The 26,310-nt window shown below is 42.0% G+C and overlaps 1 protein-coding gene across 8 annotated transcripts in view; it reads right to left on the bottom strand.

Moving 5' to 3' along the window:
* Window positions 1-645: 645 nt before the first annotated feature.
* Window positions 646-26,310, bottom strand: part of RCBTB2 (RCC1 and BTB domain containing protein 2) — a 47,624-nt gene continuing 21,959 nt past the window's right edge. For 7 of the 8 annotated variants that reach the window (XM_040266927.1, XM_040266930.1, XM_040266924.1 and 4 more), the window contains 11 exons: window positions 25,699-25,854; window positions 25,320-25,470; window positions 24,113-24,279; window positions 23,406-23,564; window positions 23,170-23,277; window positions 22,027-22,169; window positions 16,351-16,541; window positions 15,717-15,843; window positions 13,929-14,068; window positions 9,704-9,834; window positions 3,133-4,382 (listed from right to left, as the gene is read on the bottom strand). In XM_040266927.1, the coding sequence (XP_040122861.1) occupies window positions 4,242-4,382; window positions 9,704-9,834; window positions 13,929-14,068; window positions 15,717-15,843; window positions 16,351-16,541; window positions 22,027-22,169; window positions 23,170-23,277; window positions 23,406-23,564; window positions 24,113-24,279; window positions 25,320-25,470; window positions 25,699-25,854 (1,614 nt within the window). In that variant the 3' untranslated portion in view covers window positions 3,133-4,241. Of the gene's footprint in view, window positions 4,383-9,703; window positions 9,835-13,928; window positions 14,069-15,716; window positions 15,844-16,350; window positions 16,542-22,026; window positions 22,170-23,169; window positions 23,278-23,405; window positions 23,565-24,112; window positions 24,280-25,319; window positions 25,471-25,698; window positions 25,855-26,310 lie in introns of all 8 variants that reach the window. The other variant, XM_040266922.1, reaches the window with a different exon arrangement.

The raw sequence follows: 26,310 nt of genomic DNA on the forward strand, positions 1-26,310 counted from the left end.
CACGTATGTGATGTTTGCTGTTATTTTTATTAATTTATATTTATTTTTTTAATTTAACATGAATACCCTTAGAAAATGCGTCTTGTCTTCCAAATGCAATTTGGCTGACTGCCCCCATTTACCCAAATGACCCTGAACTCTTGCGCTAAAACAGATGCTAGAAACTTAGGAGAAAATGACTGATTTTTTTACACATTAGAGTTTACTAATGGAAACTAAATGGGTGTACTGTGTGTTTGTTTTATAAATTTTAGTTTTAAAATGCAAACAGAAAACAAAAGTATAAACCTATGAGATACTGTCATACTACTGATACAGGTTTCATACCTCAGGACTTGTAAGAGTTTATTGATCCTTTTCTTTATCCAACTCATGCTTTAAAAAATAAAGAGTTATTAATAGTACTCTTGGTTTTTATACCATTCAGATCACTGAATTCATTAAGTACCTGTCTAGTACTTGGAAAATAAAGTGTTCAACTAGAGCTTTACTGTCGAGGACCCGGATCCAGTACATCCCAAGGACACTTTCTGATGTTTCTGGGTCCCAAAGAATCAAGATACAAAGTAATTTTACTCTACAAACAGACTGTTAACTATAGGAGCCTTAATTTTTTTTCTTAGAGAGTTTCCTAATTGCATCTCACCAATGATTCTCCTCTCCTGAATTTGGGAAGAGGGCTTTTTTTTTTTTTTTTCCTGGAATGGTACATGTCTTCCATGTATCTTTTGAACTAGCAGTTGTCTTTTTTTTTTTAACTTCAGCATGGTCTTACACTGGCACATTCAAAGCCACATTATTTCTAGGCCACAGTGCAGGTGATGAAAGGTCTTTGGGTTAGGCATTAATGTTTCTCTCTCTGATTTTGTGCAGAAGCTTCAAATTAAAATAGCTACAGTAGAAAAAGAGGCGCTTTCCCCCTCCCCCTGACACCTAAAGGTGTAATTTAAACTATCTTGTGTGATTAACTTATTTAGAGATGGTATAATTTAAAATAGGTGGTATTTAAGGTAGCATCTACTAGCTTTTAGAAAATTACTTTGTTTAAACTGAGAGTTCTTTTGAAAAAGAAATCTGGTCTTATTTGTTAGAAAGCAAAATTTTATTTTGTGCTCAATTAAGTTGAAACTTATTTTTTGACAGTCATCTTGGTAACACAGGCACTAGAAAGCTTTATCTCATGTCCTCATTCATTTTTGCATGAATATCATACAAATCAGTTAGCTTTTAAGTCAAGGGCTTACCACATTACTGGGTCTTTTGCTAATAAGTTCATGTTAGAATTAGTGTCAGAATTTAAGGAACTTCAGAGATCGTGTATTGAGATTTCTTACGTAAGACTTCAGATACTGCTTTATTGCTTTTTGTATTGGTTAAAACTGTACATTTGAAATTGCTACATTACTATTTTCTACAATTAACAATAGTTTGTCTATTTTTCAATAAATTAGTTAAGAGTCTCAGTGGTCCGATGTGGTCTTTGTATTAAGTGCAGTAACAGTCTCTTCTGTATCTAAATTCTCTCCTAGTAGTTCGTCCATTCTTAGCATTTAATGGGCTTTGTATGCTGATGAATCCCAAATTTATTTCTCCAGCCCCGACCTCTTCATAGAAGTCAGAGCTCTCACAGCCAAAAGAACTCAATTCCTACCTGACCCAGCTTCTCAAAATATAAACCAGAATCAAACAAACAAAAACACCTTGTTTCTACCCTGGTCTTTCCCCATTTTACTAAACACATACTTGCTCAAGATAAAAACCTGTCTTCTGATAGCTCGTATCTAGACCACTGTTAAGAGACTTCTAACTGGTCTCTGCCTCCCTCCTCACCTTTCTACTCCTTGAAGAGTGAAAGTGATCCTTTAAAAGTGTAAATGGATTGGCTGCGCTCCTCTCCTAGAGGTACTCACACTGTGGATTACTGCCTCCTCCTCGTGCTCACTCTGCTTTACCCACACTGGCCTTTTTGTCTTGTGATGCCAAGCCCGTCCCTGCTGTGGGCTTTTACATTTGCTGTTCCTTCTGTCCATAAGTGATCTTCCTCCACAATGTTGTTTAGCTTGCTTCTTATCTCTGGGCTCTCAGCTCAGAGGTCTTCCTTGACACCCAAGCTAAAAATCCTTCCTCTGTACTGTGCTGCTCTCCTTTGAAAGTTTAACAGCATCATCGCCATCAGAAATGACCTTACTCAGCTTGCCTACTGCCTGTTTACCCATCCTGGGATCAACCTGACTGGTCTCGCCCACGACTGTAGTTCTGGCATCCAGAAGTCCATATGTGGGGGCTGGGGGTGTCGGCATAGAAGGTATGTTTTCCAAGTATATGGAAACAAATAATATTCTCTCACTCTCTGGAGGAAATCTAGCTAGAACTCCATTCACCCTTTTTTACTAACATGTACTCTGGCAGAGTGGTGACCCACTATGGAGCCTCGTGAAGGGTAATCCAGTTTTCATCCCTAAATAAACTGTCCTGTTTTTCTGGGTGGTCCCATGTTTCCATGAAATGAGTTCATAAAAGAAAAAGGCACTGAGGAACTTCAGAAGACTGTCCGAAAAGGGCAAGAAAGAGGAAGAGAAGGTTTGGGAAGACATTATAAAATACAAAGGCTTTTGGTCAGTGACAGCAAACATAGCAGGGTGAGGAGAAGTCAGAAGTGAATGAAGCCCGTGGACATCTGACTGTGAGAACTGAAGCTGACTGGTAACACCCAAGCCTCGATGTTTCTTTGCTGGAGAGAACAGTAAACCTACCAGAACATTCAGACACATGGGGTGAGGCTGTTTTAAAATAACCCAAACTGTATAGTTCCAAAAATGGGATTCTGACTTAGTTAAGAGACATCCGGACTCCTTGGCCTCTACCAGACCAGGTCTGCAAAAACAGATAAACAAAAACAAGGATTCGAGTGACCTCACCAGTAAAGACCATTCACTTGTAGGTAAGTGGATGAATAGTAATTAAACTGTTTAGAAGTCATCTATGTTTTAGGGTAGGCTTTGCTATGATGCCTTATCTGAGTGACTGCTTTAAAAAATTAGCTTATATGAAACAATCTGTGTGTATCTAAGAGACATAAGGTTGGTAGAATCTTGCCGCTTCTGATGAATTAAAAAACACACACATTTGTTCTGTTACCTACAAATGAACACTTTATTATCAAACAGTTCGGCATCAGAACAAAGTTTCTAATTCCAAAAGAGGTTTCTTCATACAGTAGTATCCTGTTGTGAAATACACGCTAGGAGCCTGACACTGCAGCCTACATCCTGTTTCAGTTTCTCACACGCAGCTGGGTAACTTGATCGAGAAAGTATAAATTTACCTCATTCTTGCTAGTGCTGCCCATGAAATTTAAGTGTTAGTTCCTTTTTGGCTGCTACTTTCATAATCACACCGTGCCAAGTTAAAAGACCTGTTTTGTGGTGACATAAAAATCAACTACAAGAGAAAACCATTTTTACTTATGGAGGCAAATCTCTTAACACAAAAGTAAAAGGACATTATGCAATTATGTAAGGCAAATGAGCCCAGGAATAGCACTCACTCAAAGTATTTCATATATAGTGATTTCATATGAGAAATTAATGACTCAGAGTAAAACAGAGAATTAAAAGTAGCCCTTGGGTCTTCAACAATTTAATTGCCAAGGCCTTTTGTGAATTAACGCTCTAAATTAGCCACTATTCCTCAGAACAATGTACCATAAGAATAGGGACCTCAGTTGTTTTAAATTTGTTTTACCTAAGTTATTCCTTCATCCAGTGTCCCATAAATAAAAAGCTGTTCAGGCATGATTAAAATTGATAATAAGTTGAGTGCCTACTATATGCAAGGCACTGTGCTGGATGCTGAAAGTGAGCTAGTGACAGCATTCCTGGTCAAGCTTATCCGTGTGGTACCAGCCTGTTGAATATGCAAATTTGGCCAGAATAGCATACACTTAGACCCCTGTACCAAAAGTCTCCAACTTAAGTGACTCATAAGAGGAAAATGGTAAATACAGTAAGACATTTCAATTTTTTCCCCTTGAGCTTAGTTCCATCTGAACAGAGCACTTAATGCCTTCTCTTGTAGACAGTGGATTTCAGAAGGTGGGGAAGACTCACCACCATCCCCTTGTTTTGACAGAACATTTTCAGCCCAAATGTAGCTCATCATCAACACTATTAAGGAGAAGTTACTCTCTGGCTGTTGCAGGGAGAGTGGAAACACTAGAAATTCTTTCCTGCAGGTGAGGGTCAGTTTTTAAAGGCTCCAACTCTGCTTGCTTTGCTGATAAAGTTCTTCAAGAGATCATGGTCCATTTCTGCAAAGCCCGAAGTCTGTGTTACTACAGTCAAATGGTTTATGCAAAACCTGAAGCAGAATTCTTCTAAGTCCTAGGGACAACAGAAACGTTAGGAAATTCAAATATCCTGATGCAATGCAACATAGCACAAAAATTCCTAAAACACACAGGTGAAGAAAGATTTGATGGCCAACAGAAAGAAATGCTGGGACAGCGGTACCTAAAGAATAGCTGTAAAACTATACAGATGATATGAGTCTATGCTTGTAAAAATGTAAATAACAGGAAAGAATTCAAGTTCATCCACAGTAACCAATGCAAAAAAGTGAGACTTTTTCTTCCCAGAGATAGGCACTGATGTGTACTGTTCATTCCTCTTTCACTATTTATTCAGAGTACAACACTCTGTTTTGTTTGTGTAATAAATATTTCTTTATTGTGTGAATGCATACAGTAAATTGATTAAGAGATTTTCTTTATGTTGAGCCCAACACTCCTCTTTTATATTCTTCTGGGGCTTAAATAGTTCTACCTGTAAAGAATTTGTGAGGAAAGCTTATGCTATGAAAGAGTCATCTGGGGAACTGCTTCTCTGAAGTCATGAACAGACCACTGCTCTCTCTCCTTCACAAGAAGACAAGGCTGGGATGGTTAGGCTTCATTGGATCACACAGAGCTTCAGTATTCTGAAGTGGGAAAGTGCTTGGAAGAAATCACAACTTTCTGCTGAGAGAAACTCCACAGATTGGTGATTTCTGGCTTATGTAATGTACGCCAGGCCAAAAAGAAAAAAAAAAAAAGTCCCATAGTGATTCTCTTGATTAAATCTGCAAACTTGAGACTCAGAAATCAGGTGGCTGGACACACTTCTGGCCCCAGAGAACTGAGAGCAAAAGACAGGCCGGCCTGTGGAGACCCAGGGCCTTGGGCCCTGGCCTGCACGGCCCATCGCGTCTCCTTCATGGATGTGCTTGGCTCTCCTTGGTGAGACCTCCCTTCCTTCCTCGACCACGATTGAAACCTTCAGATTTCATCTCAGTCTGGCCTCCTCCCACTGCCCTTCCCTAACTTACTTTTTTATATCACTTATCACCACCTAACAGAACACATATTGTATTAGTTTATCTACTGCCCTCACCACCAGAAAGTTCCATGAGGGCAGGGACTTTGGTCTGTTTTGTTCACTTCTTGTACCCTCAAGTGCCTAGAACGGTGTCAGGCATTTAATGGGCACTCGGTGGACATCTGCTGAGCCAGTGCATAAACACTGCTGATTTTAAAATATGGAGACAATAGAGAATTGTGGTAGAATGTGTGCTTTTGAAACTGGTCCAATCTGGGAATGCATTTCAGCTTTAAAATTATTATTAATAGCTTACTAAGAATTTAATCTCTCAGATTCAAGCTCCCTCACTTGTAAATTAGAAGAATAATAATACCTATATTCTTATCAGGTTCTTCTGAGAATTAAGCATGATGTGAACTGTACTTCAAATGATCTCTGACTTGTATTAATTATGTATTAAGTGTAGTCAAGCATGAGGGATAATTTGCTGAAAAGGTCCATTTCTTGCTTACTAGAGTCAGCAAGTAAGAATACTACTCACATCAAATGCACTGTTCTTTATAAAAACTTTTATGTGATGTATGCACTGAGTCAATTTTATTTGTGGTCTGTTTTTAATTTAGGGCACAACAGTTAGTCTACCTCTAAAGGCAAAGTTGGACGTTCATTAAACATTTAGCGAGCACCTACTATGTGTCCGGCACTAGCCTAGGCACTAGGGGTCTGGCAGAACAAAGTCCTTGCCGTTCCTCAAGGAGCTTGCTTTCTAGAAAAAAGAGGGCTGGATGGTAAGCATTCAAATAATTCACATAAATAGGAAATGTGAAGAAGTCTTGCAAATTAAGCCTAGTTCAGAGGAAAACAGTATATGCCTGCCATCTCATCATCTGACGCAGTCCAGAAGAGTCCAGTATTATTGCCATGACTGTGACAAACTCTTGAAACCAAGCACATAGCTACTATTTGGCCATGAAGCATTCTGCGTGTTGTAAGTGCCCAATGTATTATTACCTGGATGAAAGACAAATATTCACTATGCTTTTAAATGTCTATGCTTCAAGGCAGGGAAGATTTTTTTTTAATGTTAAGTGAAAAAAACCTAGTATTTAGAGATATACACATAACCTAGGGAAAAAATCAGAAGGAGCTATATGAAATGTTTGTGTCCTCTGGTTGATGAGGCATTTCCTTCCTCATACTTTTTGTATTTTCTGAATTTTCTTTAATAAGCATATTATTACTTATATAAGCAGAAAAGAAGTTATAGGCTTTTTTTCTGGTCACTGCTAAAACGTCCCTGTTCTTGGACAAAGGAAAGGATATCCTTAAGGAAATTGACTCCAAGGAGTCTGGCCTGCTTCCTCAAGATTTAACTCTAAGATAGGTTTTCTTTATTATCAAAACAATACAGGGTCACTATAGAAAATTCAGGAAAATCTAGCAAAGATAACAAAATAAAAATCATCTACAATCCCACCAATTCAAAGATAACCACTGACCGTATTTTTCAGTCTTTTATTCTATGTAGATAATAAATTTTAGTCATTTTCAATTTAGCTATTTATACTTAAAAATTAAAATATTTTTATTTAACAAATATACTTATTAAAAAATAGGACCACAGGTTTTCAGTCAGTGATATATCTTGAATAGTATTAACGCTGTTGTTGTTCATTTCAGTTCAGTTCAGTCACTCAGTCGTGTCTGACTGCAACCCCAAGGACTGCAGCATGCCAGGAGTCATCACCAACTCCCGGAGTTTACTAAAACTCATGTCCATTGAGTCGGTAATGCCATCCAACTGTCTCATCCTCTGTTGTCCCCTTCTCCTCCTGCCTTCAACCTTTCCTAGCATCAGGGTCTTTTCAAATGAGTCAGCTCTTCGCATCAGGTGGCCAAAGTATTGGAGTTTCAGCTTCAACATCAGTCCTTCCAGTGAACACCCAGGACTGATCTCCTTTAGGATGGACTGGTTGGATCTCCTTGCAGTCCAAGGGATTCTCAAGAGTCTTCTCCAACACCACAGTTCAAAAGCATCAATTCTTCGGTGCTCAGCTTTCTTTATAGTCCAACTCTCACATCCGTACATGACTACTGGAAAAATCATAGCCTTGACTAGATGGACCTTTGCTGGCAAAGTAACATCTCTGCTTTCTAATATGCTGTCTAGGTTGGTCATAACTTTTCTTCCAAGGAGTAAGCGTCTTTTTTAATTTGATGGCTGCAATCACCATCTGCAGTGATTTTGAAGCCCCCCAAAATAAAGTCTGACACTGTTTCCACTGTTTCCCCATCTATTTCCCATGAAGTGACGGGACCAGATGCCATGATGTTCGTTTTCTGAATGTTGAGCTTTAAGCCAACTTTTTCACTCTCCTCTTTCACTTTCATCAACAGGCTCTTTAGTTCTTCACTTTCTGCCATAAGGGTGGTGTCATCTGCATATCTGAGGTTGTTCAGTTGCTAAGTTGTGTCCAACTCTTTGTGACCCCAAAGACTATACCATTTTTTAAACAATTTTCTCCTACCTTTATGCTGTGTTTATGGTGTTGGAGAAGACTCTTTTGGACTGCAAGGATATCAAACCAGTCAATCCTAAAGGAAATCAGTCCTGAATATTCACTGGAAGGACTGATGCTGAAGCTGAAGCTCCAACCCTTTGACCACCTGATGTGAAGACTTGACTCATTTGAAAAGACCCTGATGCTGGGAAAGATTGAAGGCAGGAGGAGAAGGGGACAACAGAGGATGAGATGGTTGGATGGCAACACCAACTTAATGGACATGAGTTTAAGTAAGCTCTGGGAGTTGGTGATGAACAGCGAGGCCTAGCGTGCTGCAGTCCATGGGGTCACAAAGAGTCAGAAATGACTGAGCGACTGAACTGAGAACTGATATATTTGTGCTGAATTTTTTTAACTTTTTAAAATTATAAACAATGCTGCAGGGAAATGTCCTTGACGCTAAATCTTTGATCCATGATTACTTTCTTAAGATAACTTTCTACAAGTGAATTCCTTAAAGAATTAAATTTTTAAAGCTTTTATTACATATTATACCAAACTGCCCCAACTGCTTACACTAATTTGCATTCTCCTCAGCAATTGAGGAGAATACTCTCTCCTGAGCCTGTACTATTTCTAAAAATAGATTTCCCTATTGACAACTGAAAAATTATACTTTATTTTCATTCTTAGTTTTCATTTGTTCATAAATCCATTTGGTCCATTTTTTTTTCCATCAAACTGCTCATATTATCATTTTTAAAAAGAATTATACATTAACTATGGCAGAAAGTGAAGAGGAACTAAAAAGCCTCTTGATGAAAGGGAAAGAGGAGAGTGAAAAAGTTGGCTTAAAGCTCAACATTCAGAAAACGAACATCATGGCATCTGGTCCCATCACTTCTTGGGAAATAGATGGAGAAACAGTGGAAACAGTGTCAGACTTTATTTTGGGGGGGCTCCAAAATCACTGCAGATGGTGGCTGCAGCCATGAAATTAAAAGACGCTTACTCCTTGGAAGAAAAGTTATGACCAACCTAGACAGCATATTAAAAAGCAGAGATGTTACTTTGCCAACAAAGGTCCGTCTAGGCAAGGCTATGGTTTTTCCAGTGGTCATGTATGGATGTGAACTGGACTGTGAAGAAAGCTGAGTGCTGAAGAATTGATGCTTTTGAACTGTGGTGCTGGAAAAGACTCTTGAGAATCCCTTGGACTGCAAGGAGATCCAACCAGTCCATCCTAAAGGAGACCAGTCCTGAGTGTTCATTGGAAGGACTGATGCTAAAGCTGAAACTCCAATACTTTGGCCACCTGATGGGAAGAGTTGACTCACTGGAAAAGACCTTGATGCTGGGAGGGATTGGGGGCAGGAGGAGAAGGGGACAACAGAGGATAAGATGACTGGATGGCATCACAAACTCGATGCACATGAGTTTGGGTGAACTCCGGGAGTTGGTGATGGACAGGGAGGCCTGGCGTGCTTCGATTCACGGGGTCACAAAGAGTTGGACATGACTGAGCAACTGAACTGAACTGATGGTAAACTTGCTTCATTGTGTTAAAGATATTTTTTCCAGAGTGTCATTTACTTTCTATTTGTGTGTGTGTATGCGTGTGTGTGTAAACATTTTAATTTTTTGAGATCAGATCAATCCTTTCCTTCATGGTTTCTGCCCTTGAAGTTCATCCTAACTTTATATAAACATTCCCTTATATATTTTTTCTTTTAGTACTTTATTTAAATTAAATCTTTAAGCAGACTTTCTTTCAGTGTAAGGCGTGAAGTAGACAGCTATTTCTTCCAGAAGGTGAGCTTGTTGAAAGGATGCTTTCCTTACCTGAGCTTCATACTTCACAGCAGCCGACAGCAGCGCGATGGCATTCTCCTCGCAGATTCCTTGCTTGATAGTTTGTTGGCAGAGTTTTTTCAAACGATTTTCTCTATAAAATGTAGCCAAATCAAGCAACCCTGGTAGAAAGAGATGTCTATTAGGGGACTGATCTCAAGTATCCTGATTTAAGCTCACTCAACCCATCAGAGATTATTTTAAATACTGTGTTGGCCAGAACTTTCTGTTCAGATTTGTCTGTAACATCATATGGAAAACCCCAAATGAACTTTTTGGCCAACCCAATATAATATTAGCGAAGGGGTGTGGGAATTGAAGCTTAGGCTGACTTACACACTCTGAGTGTGTGGCTCAATCTAAGAACACAGCTGCCCTGAGAAAACGCAGCACACAAACAAGCAGCTGTGGGGAAAGGAGCAGCAAGTGAAAATGGCTCAAGTCTTCTTCCAGTCGTCCCTCCCGCTGAAGCATCAGCAGCTTCTGCAGCAGCATTCACACGTGCTGTGAAAGCACCCAGCTGCTTCAAACACTTGCTCAGGTCTTCTTCTCCTTCAGAAGTTACTCTTCAGTCTCGTGGCTGGACCATTTTTCCTGACTTCTGAGTACTTGATTGCCCCAGAGTTCAATATTCAGACTCTTACTTCACTTATTTCCCTAAATGATCTCCAGCCTCACAGTTTTAATACTGTCTGGTAAAAACCTGATGATTCTTGTTATAGATATTATCTGTCATCTACTTTCAAATAATACAACATAGAGTGATTTAGATGTTTAAGTTGATTTTTAAGCTACTCCAAGGGATACTGTTGGAGAAGGAAATGGCAACCCACTCCAGTATTCTTGCCTGAAATCCCATGGACAGAGGAGCCTGGCGGGCCACAAGCCCACAGGGTCACAAAGAGTTGTACACGACTGAGCGACTGAACATGCACACAAGGGATACTATGAAAAGCACTCTAATCTAGAATGGTCAGTCAGGGGATTTCCCTGGTAACCCAGTGCCTAAGGCTCCAAGCTTCCACTGCAGTGGGCAAGGGTCCAATTCCAAGTCAGAGAACAAAGATCCAACATGCTGCGCAATGCAGCCAAAAAAAAAAAAAAAAAAGAATGGTCAGTCAGTATTTGAAAGGCCCTTGTCAAATAGCTTCAATTATGGTTATTTAAATCTCCATTTGAGGATTTGTTAATTAGCATAACGTATGTCACTGGTGAAGTGAGTGGCACTCGAGTTATGTCACTCGGCTGGAGATACTGTGAGAGTCCCCTCCACCCCTGCATGAATGGGATCCACACCAGGGGCTCAGCAGTCCTACACCCTGGGAAGAATGGAACACTTGCTAGGTCCAATTCAGTCCTGGGTGCCACCTGATCAAAAGCCAGCTGAATCCTGACTCTAGACTGTTGCCAAGTTTACTTCAAGATAACCTTTTCATGGAAGGTACTGCATAGAGGGCCCAAAGGACACAGAGCCAGGATTTCTTCAACCTTACAGGAAGTTTTACACAATGTGGTAGATTTTAGCTGGAAACTTGCTTTCATTGTAACATGACAAGTATTATCATAGAAGAAAGGCCTATGGCCCACTGGGGGAAACAAACTGAAATCTTTTGAAATCTTGAGAGCTGCGAATGACCTGATTGTTTCTAGTCGGTTCCCAACAACTCTCAGATTCACATCGACAGCTCCCCACACCCCAGGCACCAGACTCACGTATGCGTGTGCTCACAGGTACTTCCTGGACCCTCCGCTCAGGAGGGCCCAGTTCTGCACCTGCTCCAGGCAGTCCTCCCAACAGTGAACAGGGAGCCACGTGCCCGCTCCTAAACCACACTTCATGCACCCGGGACTCTGGCAAAGTGTGAAGGTGCTAGTCGCTCAGTCATGTCCGACTCTGCACTCCTGTGGACTATAGCCCGCCAGGGTCCTCTGTCCATGGAATTCTCCAGGCAAGAATACTAGACTGGGTAGCCATTTCCTGCTCCAGTGGATCTTCCTGACCCAGGGATCGAACCCGGGTCTCCTGCATTCCAAGTGGATTCTTTACCATCTGAGCCCCCAGGGACCCTGGGACTCCCTGCCTAATCAGCCCTGAGGCCACACACGCAAGTGTTTCCTCCCCTCGACCCTATCACCAAGGTACAGATCCCCAGGGCCAGGGGTGGCCAGGGCGGGATGGACAGAGCATGGAGATGCAGGCTGCATGCCCGCGCACCTCTTGTGATGCAGGAGGTAGCTGGTGGTGGGTAAACAAAGACAGCAGATCCCAAGCTGGAGCCCAGGGGCCTGACCTTCCTGTGCAATAGTGTCCTAGCATGGAACTCCAAGAGACCTACCACTCTAAATTCCAGATGAAATGCCACCCTGGAGTCTCAGTTCTTAATGAAGGTGTATTTTTCAAGGTATGAGGATTTAACACATTTTATCTGAAGCTTTTAGCTTGACACATAACTTTAAATTTTTAGACATGTGGTATGCAGGCCTCCTTTAGACTCTTGCCCAGGGGCCTAGAGAAAACCTGCCACATAGATGTCTAAAAGGCAGCTCAAACTCCTTTGAGTTTTCAAACTCCAGAGCAAAACCTGGTGCTCTCCACACTCGGGCCAAACACCCCATCCTTCTCTTTCCCTCACACACCACAACCAACCACCAACAGATTCCATCAGCTCGCTATGTAAGATGTGTCCAGACTCTGATCTCTTTGAACACCTCCACGCTAGACCACCTTAACCCAGGGCACCACCACCTGACATCTCAACCATTACAGTGCCTGATCTTTTCACTCCTGGAGTCGAAGCTGCGGGTGCCTCCTCCCTCCATAAATGAATACACAAACCCATCCTCCTTTTCTCCCCAAATCCTAGACTATGTGGCTGAGCCATGGCCATCTGGAAGTGACCACTCCCTGCAACTTCCTATGCAGCTAATTAAGGCCTTGGTCGTCTCTGGTCCCTGTTTTAAAAGAAGTGGGACTTCCTCAACAAACACCGGGGTTTGCCCCTGGCACCTCGCCACTGTCCCTTCCTCCGCCCCACTGTCTGCATTGCAGATATGGCCGTGGGCGTGAATCCAGGGGCCACACCTAAGGATGCCTTGCACTTTGTTCCTGGGTGACAGACAGAGAAACCACTTCGTTTAAGCCACTTCCTTTTTCCATTTTACTATTAAAGCAAAAACTAAATACGCAACCCCCATTGTCAAAATCTTCCAAGGCTGTCTATCACATCAAGACTAAAACTTGAGCCCTTCACCGTGACCTCCAAGGCCGTATCTGGTCTTGGCCAGACCCAGCTGCCTGGCCTCAGTTACCTCCACTGCCATCTCTCTCTCTCTCTCTGCCTCCTCCTCTTCCACGCGCTCTCCGTGCTCCTCACACCTTCACACTGTCTCTCATGTAGCATGCTCTTTGCCTGGGTGTCTGCTTGCTTTCCCCCCCGCTCTCTGCTCAGCACACTTCCTCACGGAGGCCTTCCCTGACCTCCTGACTGACCGCTTTGATTTCTTGTTAAGGGCTAGCCTCCCTTCCCTGAGCACCAGCTCCACGGGGCAGGGCTCGGTCTGTCTCCCTCAAGGGTGCCGAGGGGAGCGTGGCACACCGTGGGCCCTGGCCCTCCAGCACTGTGGGAGAAAGGAAGGAAAACTAGAAAACTTCAGAAATCAGACTTCTGTTCACCCGAGGAAAATTAAACGCTGATCTGGTAAAAAGTGTTACTGGCTTTACAAATGTAAAATGAATACCGAATTTAAAAATTTGAGGGTTAAACTCTTTACTTGGTTTACAGAAGCAATTCTTTCATTCTTCTGTCCCACTGGCCAATGATTCTGACAGCTATAAGCTAAAACTGAGTAGGTTTTTCACCCTGTGCCCAAATGGATGCCCTGTGTTGCTTTCTTACCGTCAGTAACCCTGAATCCGTCCCAAAGAGACAGTCACAGTTATGGAGGCCAGCAGGGCTTCTTATTACATGCATCTTACCGTTTTTATAATGTAAATATCTTGAATACAGCAGGTTGTGGAAACTAAAAAGTTGTGTACGTTGTCTAGCAATTTATCCATCAAGTCAACCTTTGTACGAGGTGGGAAGAAGGAAACACAGTTTGGGTTCAGCACACAAAAACAGAACTAGTTTTGTGACTACCCTCACAGAGACTTCCTTTCAGGCTCTACACAAACCACCTTTCTGCCAAACTCTTGGGCAAGTCTGGTGCGAATTACCTACTGCCTCCTCGGGGGACAGGCTGATGCTGTCTGTGTACAGGTACTCCAGGAAGGCTCGGTAAACAGGATACGAAAATTCACTCATTTCTACAATATCATCCTCATTGTCCTCCAATGAAGAGCGAAAATGCTCACACCTGAAGGAAGAAAGATGTCAGGTTCTGGCTTCTGGGCAAGAGCCGATAAGCTTCCCGAGGAGCACGTGCTCGTCGTGGTTAAAGAGGAAACAACTACCATGCAGAGAGGAAGCACGCATGCCACACACCTTCATGTCCTGGCTTGGCCCCTCACTTCCTCTGCTGGCCAGAAGTCTGCAAACAGTGGTTTATTGCAGGAGGCTGCAAACGCTGGCCTGCTGTGGGGCAGCCACCTCTGTGGCCACAGACGGGTCCCTCCCACCCCATGTCCACAGAGCAGCATTTATAGCAATCAGGTGGCCTTATTTTAAAAAATTCTGAGTGATTTTGTTTCTTCTCCTCCTGTTATGGGTTGAAGTGAATCCCCAAATTCACAGACTGAAGTCCTAACCTCAGAATATGACAGTATTTGGAGAAGGGATCAAATTAAAAGGAGGTCATTAGGGTGGGCCCTAAACTGACATGACTGGTGTCCTTATAAAAAGGGGGGTTTGGACACAGGGAGAAAGCCACGTGAAGATTGGAGTTATGCTGCCATAAGCCAAGGAGGGCAAAAAACTGGCAGCAAACCACCAGAAGGTGGGACGGAAGATGGAACAACCCAATTCATTCAACAAGATCTTGAATTTCCAGCCTCCAAAACCGTAAGAGAATAAATTTCTGTTATTGAAACCAATCAGTCTACAGAACTTTGTTACAACAGCCCTAACAAACCACAACCTCCTCATTTTTATGAAAGTTTATGGACGACAGTAGAGGTGAGAAAATATTGCACAGCCTGGCCTTACTAAGAAGTGAACTTGAGACTGAAATACTATACTGTGTTTGTGATTCACTGCAGGAGGATCTGGACATCTGTTACACAGCAACAAAATGAATTTCAAAATCATTAGGCTAGAAGAAAGAAGCCAGAAAAAAAAAAAAAAAAGACAGAAGCCAGGCAGAGAAGAATACGTACTGTATCATTACATTTACATCAACTTCTAGAAAATGCTAACTAAACTGACAGAAAGAAGATCAGGGCTTGCCCCAGGGCTAGAGCCTGAGGGATCTTTGAGGGGGACGATGCCAATGTACTGTATCCTGGTGTGGAATGGTGGTTTCCAGAGAATATACAGATGTCAAAACGCCTCAGGCTGCACATTTTAAATGGATGCTCAAAAATTACCCATTAATAAAAGTGAATTTTTAAAAGTCTGCCTGTTAGTTTTACCCCAAACCTTGCTGCTCTTGTCTTTTTTTGAGGTCTAAACCTGCAGTATCCCACAGCTGATTAAGGAGAGTGACTCTCATGGGCTGCACTCAGCTCCTGGGCAGGGAGGTTCACTGAGGTCAAGCAGCCCCAACAAGGCTCAAAAGATGTTCACTGCTGGCTAGATGGCTGCTCTCCAGCGCCAAGATGGACAAGCTGTCTACAGAGTCTCTGAGGAAGCCAACTGTGTATGCCCTGCACCCCACCCCACCCACTGCATACTACAGCTTCTATGATTTTTTGTTTCACATATAATATGTTTTCCCTGCTGTACTATCTGCTCATTAGGGCGAAAAGAGCCTTACATTTTTTCAGAATCACTGAAGTGCCTGATATAGGTCTTTGCAACTAGAAAATAATAAACATATTTATTTCAATTCTCAAATGATGCCTTACCTGATTTTGAGAAGGACTTTATGCACATAAATGTACTTTCCATCCACCAGAAATTTCAGGTCTGCGGTGTTGGGGTTGTCAAATTCCCTCTTCAGGGACTCAGCCACTGTGAGGTGGTCGTCGGGTTCTAAGGGAATGACACCAGTGTTTTCCAATGAAAATGCAGGCCAAATATAGCATCGCTTTGCTCACACTCATGAAAATACCAATTTCCCAAAATAACTGACCAACTGAGCAGTGTGCTTTTTTCCCTAAATACAGATTTCCCGCTGCTGCAATCGTTATAAGAACCTCAGACACATCTGCTTGTAAATCTGGCAAAATAACTAAAGCCCCAACCACCTCACTAAATAAACATGTTGAAAGCTTGAGTAAATATACCCGCTAAAAATAAAAGCCACGGTTTCCCAGTCACATCAAAAAGCCATCCGAAGTTCTCTGAATTTTAGTATGAGATTTCTAATACTTTTAAGGAAAATGAATCGGTCCGGTGAGTTCTCTTTCACAGGAGCCTGTGAGAGGGAAATGAATTGCCTGATACTGCACGTAACAAAAGTCCTCACTACTGAAAAACAACAGCACTAGTTTTCTGCCTAGCTCTCAGGCCACCACCCAACAGACAGCAGTCACTCACCCACAGACAGGAGGCGCCACGTGACGGCGGGCGTGGCGAAGCAGGCGAACACGTCGTCAGTGGAGGAGAAGTGCGTGAGGTGCGGCAGGGTCACCGACTGGCCGCGGCACTGGCCCCACATGTACACGTGGCCGCCCTGCGTCTTGGCGGCCGACGTGTGGGCCGAGTGGCAGGCCGCAATCTCTATAATTCTAGGTTCACAAACACACACCAAAATAACAGTCAACAAGAGAAGAAACAAGGTGATTTTTCCTTCCCTTAGCATTAACTGATTAAAAAAAAAAACAAACTCTTCATTAAGCCTAAACTTGTAAATTTTCAGGCACCAAACCGTTATCTACATTTAAGCAATGTCTCATTTAAGCAATGTCTCATTTAAGCACTTAAACATCATGAAGGTCTTCTTGTCACCACTTCTAGCCAGTAGGCCGATAAAAATATGCACCTATTTTGAAACTGAAGTACAAGCCAGGAGAACAGACTAAAAGACAAAAAAAAAAAAAAAAAAGGTGATTTAATTTTTTCTTAAAACATTGCTTACTAAAGTAAATCAAAAAGATGTGGGGCATTTCCACCCAGGGTCAATAAATATTTTTATCAAAACTTCACCAATTTTAGGGTTCCATGGAGCATTCTATGGGGCACCCCAACTCACTCTGCAAGCAGTTAAGTGCAGTAGTTCTGACTCACTGAATGATATCATCTAGAACCCCAGAGAGCAGTTTTCTGGGACCAAACGTTATGTTAGACCTGACTTCAGTAAGTTCATAGCTGACAGGCAGATACTTCTCAGAACACTTCCTAATGGAAACCACTGTTTTGTTGACTTCAAACTAATTGTCTTCTCTAAGACCAAGCCACCACACAGACTTAAAATAATATTTTACCCCAAGTGAGGTGCCATTTTGATTCTGCCTTGGGCAATGGTACCAGCGTTCCCAGAACTTTAGGGTTATCTCTGACTTCTCCTCCCTCCTCACTTAGCACTTTCTTCAGAATATCCAGTTGGCAAAATAACAAATTCTTTCTCTGTAATTTCTCCCACTTGTCAGAGCCTCATCAAGCACACCCCATACCCAGACCAGTCTCCCTGTCTTAGACTTTCTCTCTCTTCTGACCTAAATTGCACAATGCTGTCAAGTTAATGATTCTTTTGAAAAAGCATTCTCATGACTCCTTTCAAACCTGTCAATGACTTCCCACAAGACAAAAATCCAGACACATGTCCTTAAGGCCTACTATAATTTGCCTACCGTCTATGGCCAGCTTTATTTCATATCATCTTTGCCCACACACCCTCTGTTTAAACAAACAGAAAGTCACTGCCTCTCAATGTCACTATGCAGAAAGTCCTCGGTCAGGAATGTTTTTTGATGGACCTCTTTATGGACCTCTCTTTTCCCTGACAACAAACGTTCCACGAAAAATGTAACTGACTGGAACACAATCGTGAACTTCTGTGCTAAACTACCCAACACCAGAAAATCAAAATAACTCCACTCCTACATTCACTTTGGAAATGTTTACCATGGCCCTCCAAGAATGGGGAGCAGCCTCTGCCATTCATTCGAGGAGGCAGGATGCTGCTTCCACAGCCAGGGGTTAAAGATACAGAGAAGCTGGGAAGGTTGGCCCTCCCTGAGCATGGCTAGGGTGTTTATCCGGAACACCCAGCGCCACTAGGGAAGTCAGGGGTGGGGCTCGGGCTTGGCTGACAGCACCAGCTGCTACAGCAACGAGAAGGGAGAAAGTTTAGGGGAACCTTCAGGTCTGGGCTTGGGACTCCAGCACCTGCCAAAGTGCCCTGCCTTTGTCTAAGGTCATCTGTCCTTCGTCTGAAGGACATATGCTTCTTGCTTCATACCAAGAAGCAAACACGGAAGTTATAATTGTCCAGTCATACATGCAGTAGACAATAAACTGAGCTAAGGTTTACTGTCAGGAGGTCTGGCGTTGTTGTTTAGTCGCTAAGTCGTGTCTGACACTTTTGTGACCCCATAGACTAGCGTGCCACGCTCCTCTGTCCACGGGATTTTCCAGGCAAGAATACTGGAGTAGGTTGCCGTTTCCTTCTCCAGGGGAATCTTCCTGACCTAGGGATAAAACCCATGTATCCTGCATTGGCAGGTGAAGTCTTTACTGCTGAGCCAGCAGGGAAGCCCAGGAGGTCTGGAGTACTGCATACTTTATTTTGTAGCCAGCCATTTTTACTGGGAAAAAAAATTACTATATGTTGAAAATAAATGGATTTGGTGTCACCTCAATAAAACTAGATCCACCACAATGGCACGGCTTAATGGCTAAGAGGTATTAAAACTGAAACGGCAGAGAATGAGAAAGAGTGCAAAACAGAAAACAGTGAAGAGTGAAAATAAGGTAATTTGTGAAGAAGAACAGAAAAGAAACCATGAGCACTACTAGAGCCAGAGCAGTGTTTCTCAATTCTGGTTCTGTGAGGCCAACACACTACTAATTAGTAACACCCCAAGAAGCTACAAAATTAACAAAAATGCAAGGCAAAGTGAGTTCTGAAATCAATTTAACTCAAAATATGTTTTTTATGGAACTTTAAATGTTGGTAAATCAAAGTATTGAAAATTCAGAAAGACTGGGAATGACCAAGTTAAAGAGAATCATTTTAACTATTAAAATCACTTCTCTATGAACATAAAATGTTAGCATTCTTCATCATAAATAGGCTTCTGTGGAAAGAATTTTTTTAATCAGGTTTTTCTTGGGTTGTTATTTGAGCAAATAAACCACGTAACCAGATTTTCACTTTCCGCTTCTGGGAACACGCAACGAAGACCTGATGATCCATCCCGGCCCGAGTTCAACCCTGTTCTTTCTAATTAGCTCAGCCTCCCCACAATGAGCCCCAAGAGTCAGGAGTTCCTGAGAGGTAAGTCATAATGTTCTTGCAAAGCTGCAGTCACTGAAAAGGGCAGGGAGGTGCAGAACAAGTCCTAGCAAACCTAGAGGTTCCTCCCTTGCAATATTCGTGTGACAGAGAGCCCACAAGCTCAAAATCACCGTACGAAATTCAAGCACGGGAAAGTGAGAAAAGCGGAACATCTCATTCAAAACACTCATCCTTGATATTCTAGCCAAAATCATGTTTAGGTGGACAACATCAAGTATGGACGTGTTTAGCAATTTCTACTTTTACCTATATAATTAAAAAAAAACAAATGTTTTTAAGTTGTGAAGATTTTTTAAAAAGTAAGGAACAGGTAATTCTCCAGTGCCAGGTATCTGGACACTCACGTAACCCCCATGCCTGCGTCTCCCGCTCTCTGGCTTTCTCCCACTGAGTCGCCCTATATTCTGTCCGTCCCAGCATGACTACAGTGAGAAGACCCGACTCGCTCGGAGCCCATCAGGACCAGTGGCACAAGGTGGGGCAAATCGCTGGTGGGCACATGGCAGCTGATTCCATGAGTCCAAGGACAGAGGAGTGCAAGTTTATATGAAGCGAGGCAGCATGAGAAAAATGGTAAAGCGCCATGCAGATATAGCTTGTTTTTATATCCATGCTAACTCTGGTCCTGTCACACTTCTGTGCCGTGTTGTCTAAATACTAAATGTCCCGAGTGACTGGATTTGCTGGCCTGAGGCACTTGTTGTCTAAATACTGGATTTGCTGGCCTGAGGCACTTTTGTGATTATTCAAAGCCTCAAGACTGTCTCTTCTCTTTTTACTGAGTGGCTCTGAACTACCTCTAAGAGAAATAAAAATGACACGGCTGCTGGCATCTGCTGTGTGCCTGTCAGCACAGGACCTTCATTATCTTCCCTCCTCCCCAGTTGTTTTTTGTTTTTTTTCCTGCTTGAATGGTTCACTGCAGCAACTGGAAACCAGCACCTGGTCCTGGGCAGGCATGAGGCAGGGGGAGATCCCGATCACCTCCCATGGACTCCCTCCCTGGTGTGATGCCGGTATACTTCTGAGCTCAGCAGCAGACCCCCGCCAGTGGCCCTCTAAGGCCCCTCAGCCATCAGGCTGCAGGAGGCCAACGCAGATGCAGGACGGAGTGCCTGCTATGATCCTGGGTGCCCGCATACATGGCTCTCGGTCCCCGTCTGCCGCCAATCTCTGTCTCTGTGTTGTTTAGTCACTAAATCTAGTTGAACTCTTTTTGCAACCCTTACCCACCAGGGTCCTCTGTCCAGGGGATTGCCCAAGCAAGAATACTGGAGTGGCTTGCCATTTTCTTCTCCATCCTCCCCAGTTCTTAAGGAGTGTAGGGTCTTACTATAAGATCAGCGGGGGGCGGGGAGGTCAATACTCAAATGAAAATCGAGGGACTGAAAATGGCTGGTTCTTCATTTTCACTGTTAAATATTCCAACAGAAATACAGAAAAGAACTGCATACAAATGCAAAATAACTTATCCATATATTTAAAAATCAGATATCATAGAAATTTATATGTACACTAAAAATGAAAGTAGCAATATTGACTTCTACAACGATTTCAACCCTGGTTTAATGAAAAGATAATGAAATGTTCATGTTCCATGCTTCTGTGTCAAGAAATGAAGAGTGAAAAGGCAGTGATAAGGCCATGTTTGAGAAGTTCAAGAGACCTTCAAAAACAGCAGGATAATTTGGAAAAAAAAACTCTGGGGTTATGTTTATCACTTATCACAACCTTGCAGTTCGATTCCTGGGTTGGTGGATACTCTGTAAAAGGGACAGGCCACCCACTCCAGTATTCTTGGGCTTCCCACGTGGCTCGGGTGCTAAAGAATCCACCTGCAACGCAGGAAACCTGGGTTTGATTCCTGGGTTGGGAAGATCCCCTGGAGCAGGGAACAGCTATCCACACTAGTATTCTGGCCTGGAGAATTCCATGGACAGAGAGGCCTGGCAGGCTACAGTCCCACGGGGTTGCAAAGAGTCAGACATGACTGATCGACTTTCACTTCACTAATACCACCGTGCACACAAGTGCACAAGACTAAGTTTTCATTTTATAACCATTTCGCTCTTCCCCATAGTGACAGCCTAGGAGTTGAGGTCATGAGAACAGCCCTATCCTTTCCAACTGGCAAATCTGATAACCAGCTGGGTGGATGGCATTATAACTCCCATCGGATGTACTTTCATCTTCCTAAACCACAGAAGACAGACCTCAAATGTTATCAACTCCTTAGGAACGTGAAATAGAGAACAATGGGAATGGGAGGAAAGGAAATTTCTGAGTGAGAAGAATAATGCCAAAGAGCTGTTGGAGGTTTAGTCACTGTAGTTTGTACAGAGTAACTATTACAGGTATAGATGAAATATGGATGATGAAAATAGAATATTTAACATACACTCAACCTTCCCCCAAATTCTAAAGCTAATTAAAAAGGAGAGAGATGATAGGGGGTGGGAGGTGGGAGGGAGGTTCATGTTTGGGAACTCATGTACACCCGTGGTGGATTCATGTCAATGTATGGCAAAACCAATACAGTATTGTAAAGTAAAATAAAGTAAAAATAAAAATTAAAAAAAATAATAATAATAAATAAAGATTCTTTGTCTCTCCAAAAAAATAAAAAGGAATGAATGGTTCTTGTTCAGGAATATTCTAATACTAGCAATAAATTGCCCATAATTCTGTATCATGCCTCAGTTTTGTTTAATCACTGAAGAACACTGAATTCATTTTGAAAATACGCATATTACCTGTCCTTTTCCACGACGACAGGGGTAGGGTAGGACTGGTTACTTTTATTGCCAGTGCCCAACTGGCCATAAGAATTTGCGCCCCAAGCATACACTTGACCTTCATCTGTTAATACTAACGTATGTGCATAGCCACAGGCAACCTGGAAAGAGAAAAACCAAACCCACTCAGGCCGCAAACAGAGCGAAACACGCTTTCCACAAGACAGGTTAAGAATCAAAAATGAAAAAGGGGAGATGGCACCCAGAGAGGCAGGCACTGAAGTTAGCCAACCACCCCCCAGATGCAGCTTAGGTTCTCCGTGTGGTGAAAACTGCCCTGAGAGTAACATGCGTCCTGCAGCAGCAAGAGCCCAGCTTGGCCACCCTTGCCGTGGCACTCCTCCTGCTCAGAGATCAGGGCACGTGAGAGGGAGAAGAGGCAGACCCTTCTCTGTTCCAGGAACCACTGTCTCTTTTTATTATGAGAGTAAACATAAATTCAATGTGAAAAAGATATAAAAAAATATAATTATGAAAGTCATCTCAAGGTTGAGATTGTTTATTTATACAAATATATAGGGATATTATGCATTGAAAGCTTTTTTAAAATGATCAGACTGTATAAGTAGTCCCGTCTCTTTTTACTTAACAGTGCATATAGCACTATTAAAATCCTTTGTAAGCATCATTTCTGTTAATATAGATTTAGTATCACTTATTTAACCATTAACTTACTGTCTGATTGGATAAATCATGCTACATCTAATATTTATCATTGTTTTCTTTTTCTCTCATTCTTTTTTTGTTTTGTCTGCTCTAAGAACTATACCTTCTATAAGTCACTTTCTCTTTGGTGCCTTAGGATATATGCCCTAAGAGCAGAATTACAGATCAAAGGGGGTGAATATTTTTAAGGCTCTTGATACATACTGCCAAAGTTTCCTTGCAAAAGACAATAAAAGTTTACATTCCAAGAGCTATGTGTGAGAGTACATTGGAGATAAAAATTTTCTGATAAATATTACAACTAAATTCAGGAAAAGAACTTTAACCTCTACTTCAACTTTTCATCCTGCAAAGACGACTGATTTTTTTTAGTACACTGGTATGTCTGTCACCGTAGGTTTAAAAACAGGCACACATAAACCCAAGGGGACGTACCCGCTGGACACGAATGCCTTGGAGAGCTGCTACCCTGCAGGGGGTTGGCTGGTTGCCGCTGCTGCCGAGCCCCAGCTGCCCATTTCCATTGTAGCCCCAGACAAAGACCTGAGAGAAAACGAGAGACGCAATGACCACAAAAGCCGAAAACCAGTCACGGTCTCTGTCGTGAGGTCAGCAGGACACTGAGAAGGTAGACGGGCTTTTTGAAGAGACCTGTGAAATGCCTTTCTTACCTCCCCGGTGTTCACCACTGCCATCGAGCACATCTGCCCGCAGGCTATGTTCACAACCACTTTATTCTGTAAGCAGCCGGTGACTCTTCGCGGGATCGGCTGATTGGCTGTTGATCCAGACCCTACCTGCCCGGAGTTATTATAACCCCATGCAAATACCTATTTGAAAAAAGAGATCTGTAAATGAAACACGCTAATATACAGAGTGTCTCAAGTGGCACTTCTGGCTTCATCTTTGCCCTCTACTTGCTTGATATCCATAAATTCTCACAACATAGGCAAGGAAGTTTTCACAGGATGCATTCTCATAAAATATATTACTTTATAAAATTAGGTTATTGGCATTATCTACACAAACAGCAATAATTATAATCAAATGTCATATAATTCTTATAAAATATCTACTTTGCCTCAGCCATATTTTCTAGCATTTGGGGAATTTTTCTTTTTGCAAATAACCCTCTTGAGTATAGCAATAGAGAAGTAACAATACATCCTTCAGCATTTTGCAGCTATACAAATCCTTACCACATATAGGTACACATCATGATATAAACACCATGACTATGACCTGCTAACAAGAGTAAGATGAATGTGAGGTTGGTGGTTATTTTAATTAAATGATCGTATTTCCATGTCTGCTATAGGCATCTATATAATCTTATTGAAACCTTATGATCAGTGAGATTTAGGCTGACTATTCTCACCTCTCCATCAGATGTTAGCACCAAAGAATGGTAAGACCCACAGGCCACTTCAATAACTTGCTTGTTTGACAGATTAGTAGAGATATGATAGGGAACTAGACCAGCATTAGTTGTCCCGTTGCCCAACTGACTGTAAGCATTATGACCCCAGGTAAAGACTTCTCCTTCTGAAAATAAAAAGAAACATAACCGACTTTCAAAACAACTACTCATTATATGAAAGTATACATATTACACACTTCCACAAATGGAAACTAAAAATTCACATGCGAAAGTTAATCAACTTCCCTATTCCACAAAACTCATTTTATAAAAGAAAACATTTGGAAAGTTAAACTACATTCTGCCTCAAAGCAACAAGATGAAATTTAAATGGATGCAATTAAAATAACTGGAAGATAGGTTTTTGATAAATAACAGAAAAAAGGCTACTAAGAGAGAAGGAAAAAAAAAAAACCCAGATTAAAATTCAAAAAACTGTAAGAGTCTCTGGATCTTAATTTCTTGATTTATAAATGGTTACCAAGTTAATTTTTAAAACCTTTATTATATTACTTGTTGCACAGTACAATACATATTCAGGGCTTTGGGTAATCATAAGATTGTATTTCTTGATCTGGGTGGCAGAACATGGACGCATACTTTGTAATTATTTATAAAACTGTGTATATATATTTTATGAACTGTTTTGAATAAGGTATGTTTTAAAGACAATGTCTTATCAGTCTGAAGGCATGAAAAAGCCATGAGAATATTTAAGTCCTTATACTACTGACACTCTTACTGATACTAAGAGCCATCAGTCATTGTTTAACATCAGAATCACAGAATGTTAAGAGTTAGAGGGGATCTTAGAATCTAGCTTTAATCTCTCTGTTTGTAGATCAAGAATCTCAAGTTCAAAATGTCCAGAGTGAGGTTCAGCATTCTAATGCAAAATAATTACACTTCTAAAGTAGGCTTATAGCACTATCCCTCTGACAACCAAAGTGCCAATAACTGCTAGATTCCATCGGCTACCTTTTCTTATTCTGATATCCAGCTATGTTCATATTTCATATAGTCCAAAGCATAGATAAGTTCACAGGATAGAGGCAGAAAGTCTCGCCCAATCAAAGAGCATGTTCTCAGTGTAAGGGATGGTCCCAGTCTTGCTCCTCAACAAATGAAGCAACGGCTAAAATTCTACCCTGTGTTCCTAGGTTACCTGTTGTTGCAAGGACAATGTGTGGCCCACTCCCATAGCTGAGGCAGGCGATTTTTTTGCCAGTTAAAGAATCCAGTCTCCGAGGTTCAATGGTGCTCTGGACATCACCTAATCCCAAACAACCACAGCAGTTTGTGCCAAGCACAAAAATCTGTGGGGGAAAACCACCGTTAGCTCAAGCAGTTCTATTTCCGACAAACCTGTAATTACATTCAAATCAGGCATAGTCCCCTTACAGGAAAACTGCTTCATTATTCAATAAATAAGGATCTACCCTGTGCCTTTTTTAAATCTTAATTCCTTAGTTCCCCCAAGATCTTCAATTGAGCAAATCCATTACTAAAAATGTAAGTGGCTGAATTTTTTTCTTCAACATTACCTCATCATTTACCGTAGTGTACAGAAGCTCATTGCTGGCACTGCCAAAGACACAGGCCTGGCGAACTAACTGCAGTTCTGCCTCAGAACAAAGGGAGAAAATTGGCCACTTTCCCACATCTAACATCTTCAAAGATGACAGAGTAGCCTGGACTGGCTGAAAAAGAATTTTTTAAAAATTATTTTTAAAATGATTCATAGAAAACACATTTTCTCTGCCCCCTTCTGTTTAAGAGTGCGTGCTGGTGTGAGGAGAAACAAAGCCTATCTCTTTTGGGGAATTGTCTTTATAGGTTCGACCACTTCGGACCGTTCTCACCACAACCAAGAGCCAGAGGCCCAGGATAGAATCAGATCTCACCTATTAATTTTCCTCAAAGACACTGGAACCATCCAAGGCTGAACTCTGGGGAGCTGAATGCCTGGCAAGCACTTTCAGTGGCAGTTATGTCTTAAATGTAGCTTTGGAAAATAGGCTGGGGGTAAAAGTAGGAAAGAAGAGGGAAGACCGTGGTTTCATCGGCTGCCTGAGTCTCAGCAAAAGCCCTTGGGAAAGGACAATGCCAAAGGTGACACCAAGGAAAACGTCCAGAAGTTTCAGTTCATGGGTCCG

Source organism: Oryx dammah, unplaced genomic scaffold (assembly GCF_014754425.2).
Source record: "Oryx dammah isolate SB20612 unplaced genomic scaffold, SCBI_Odam_1.1 HiC_scaffold_24, whole genome shotgun sequence".
Lineage (NCBI taxonomy): Eukaryota > Metazoa > Chordata > Mammalia > Artiodactyla > Bovidae > Oryx > Oryx dammah.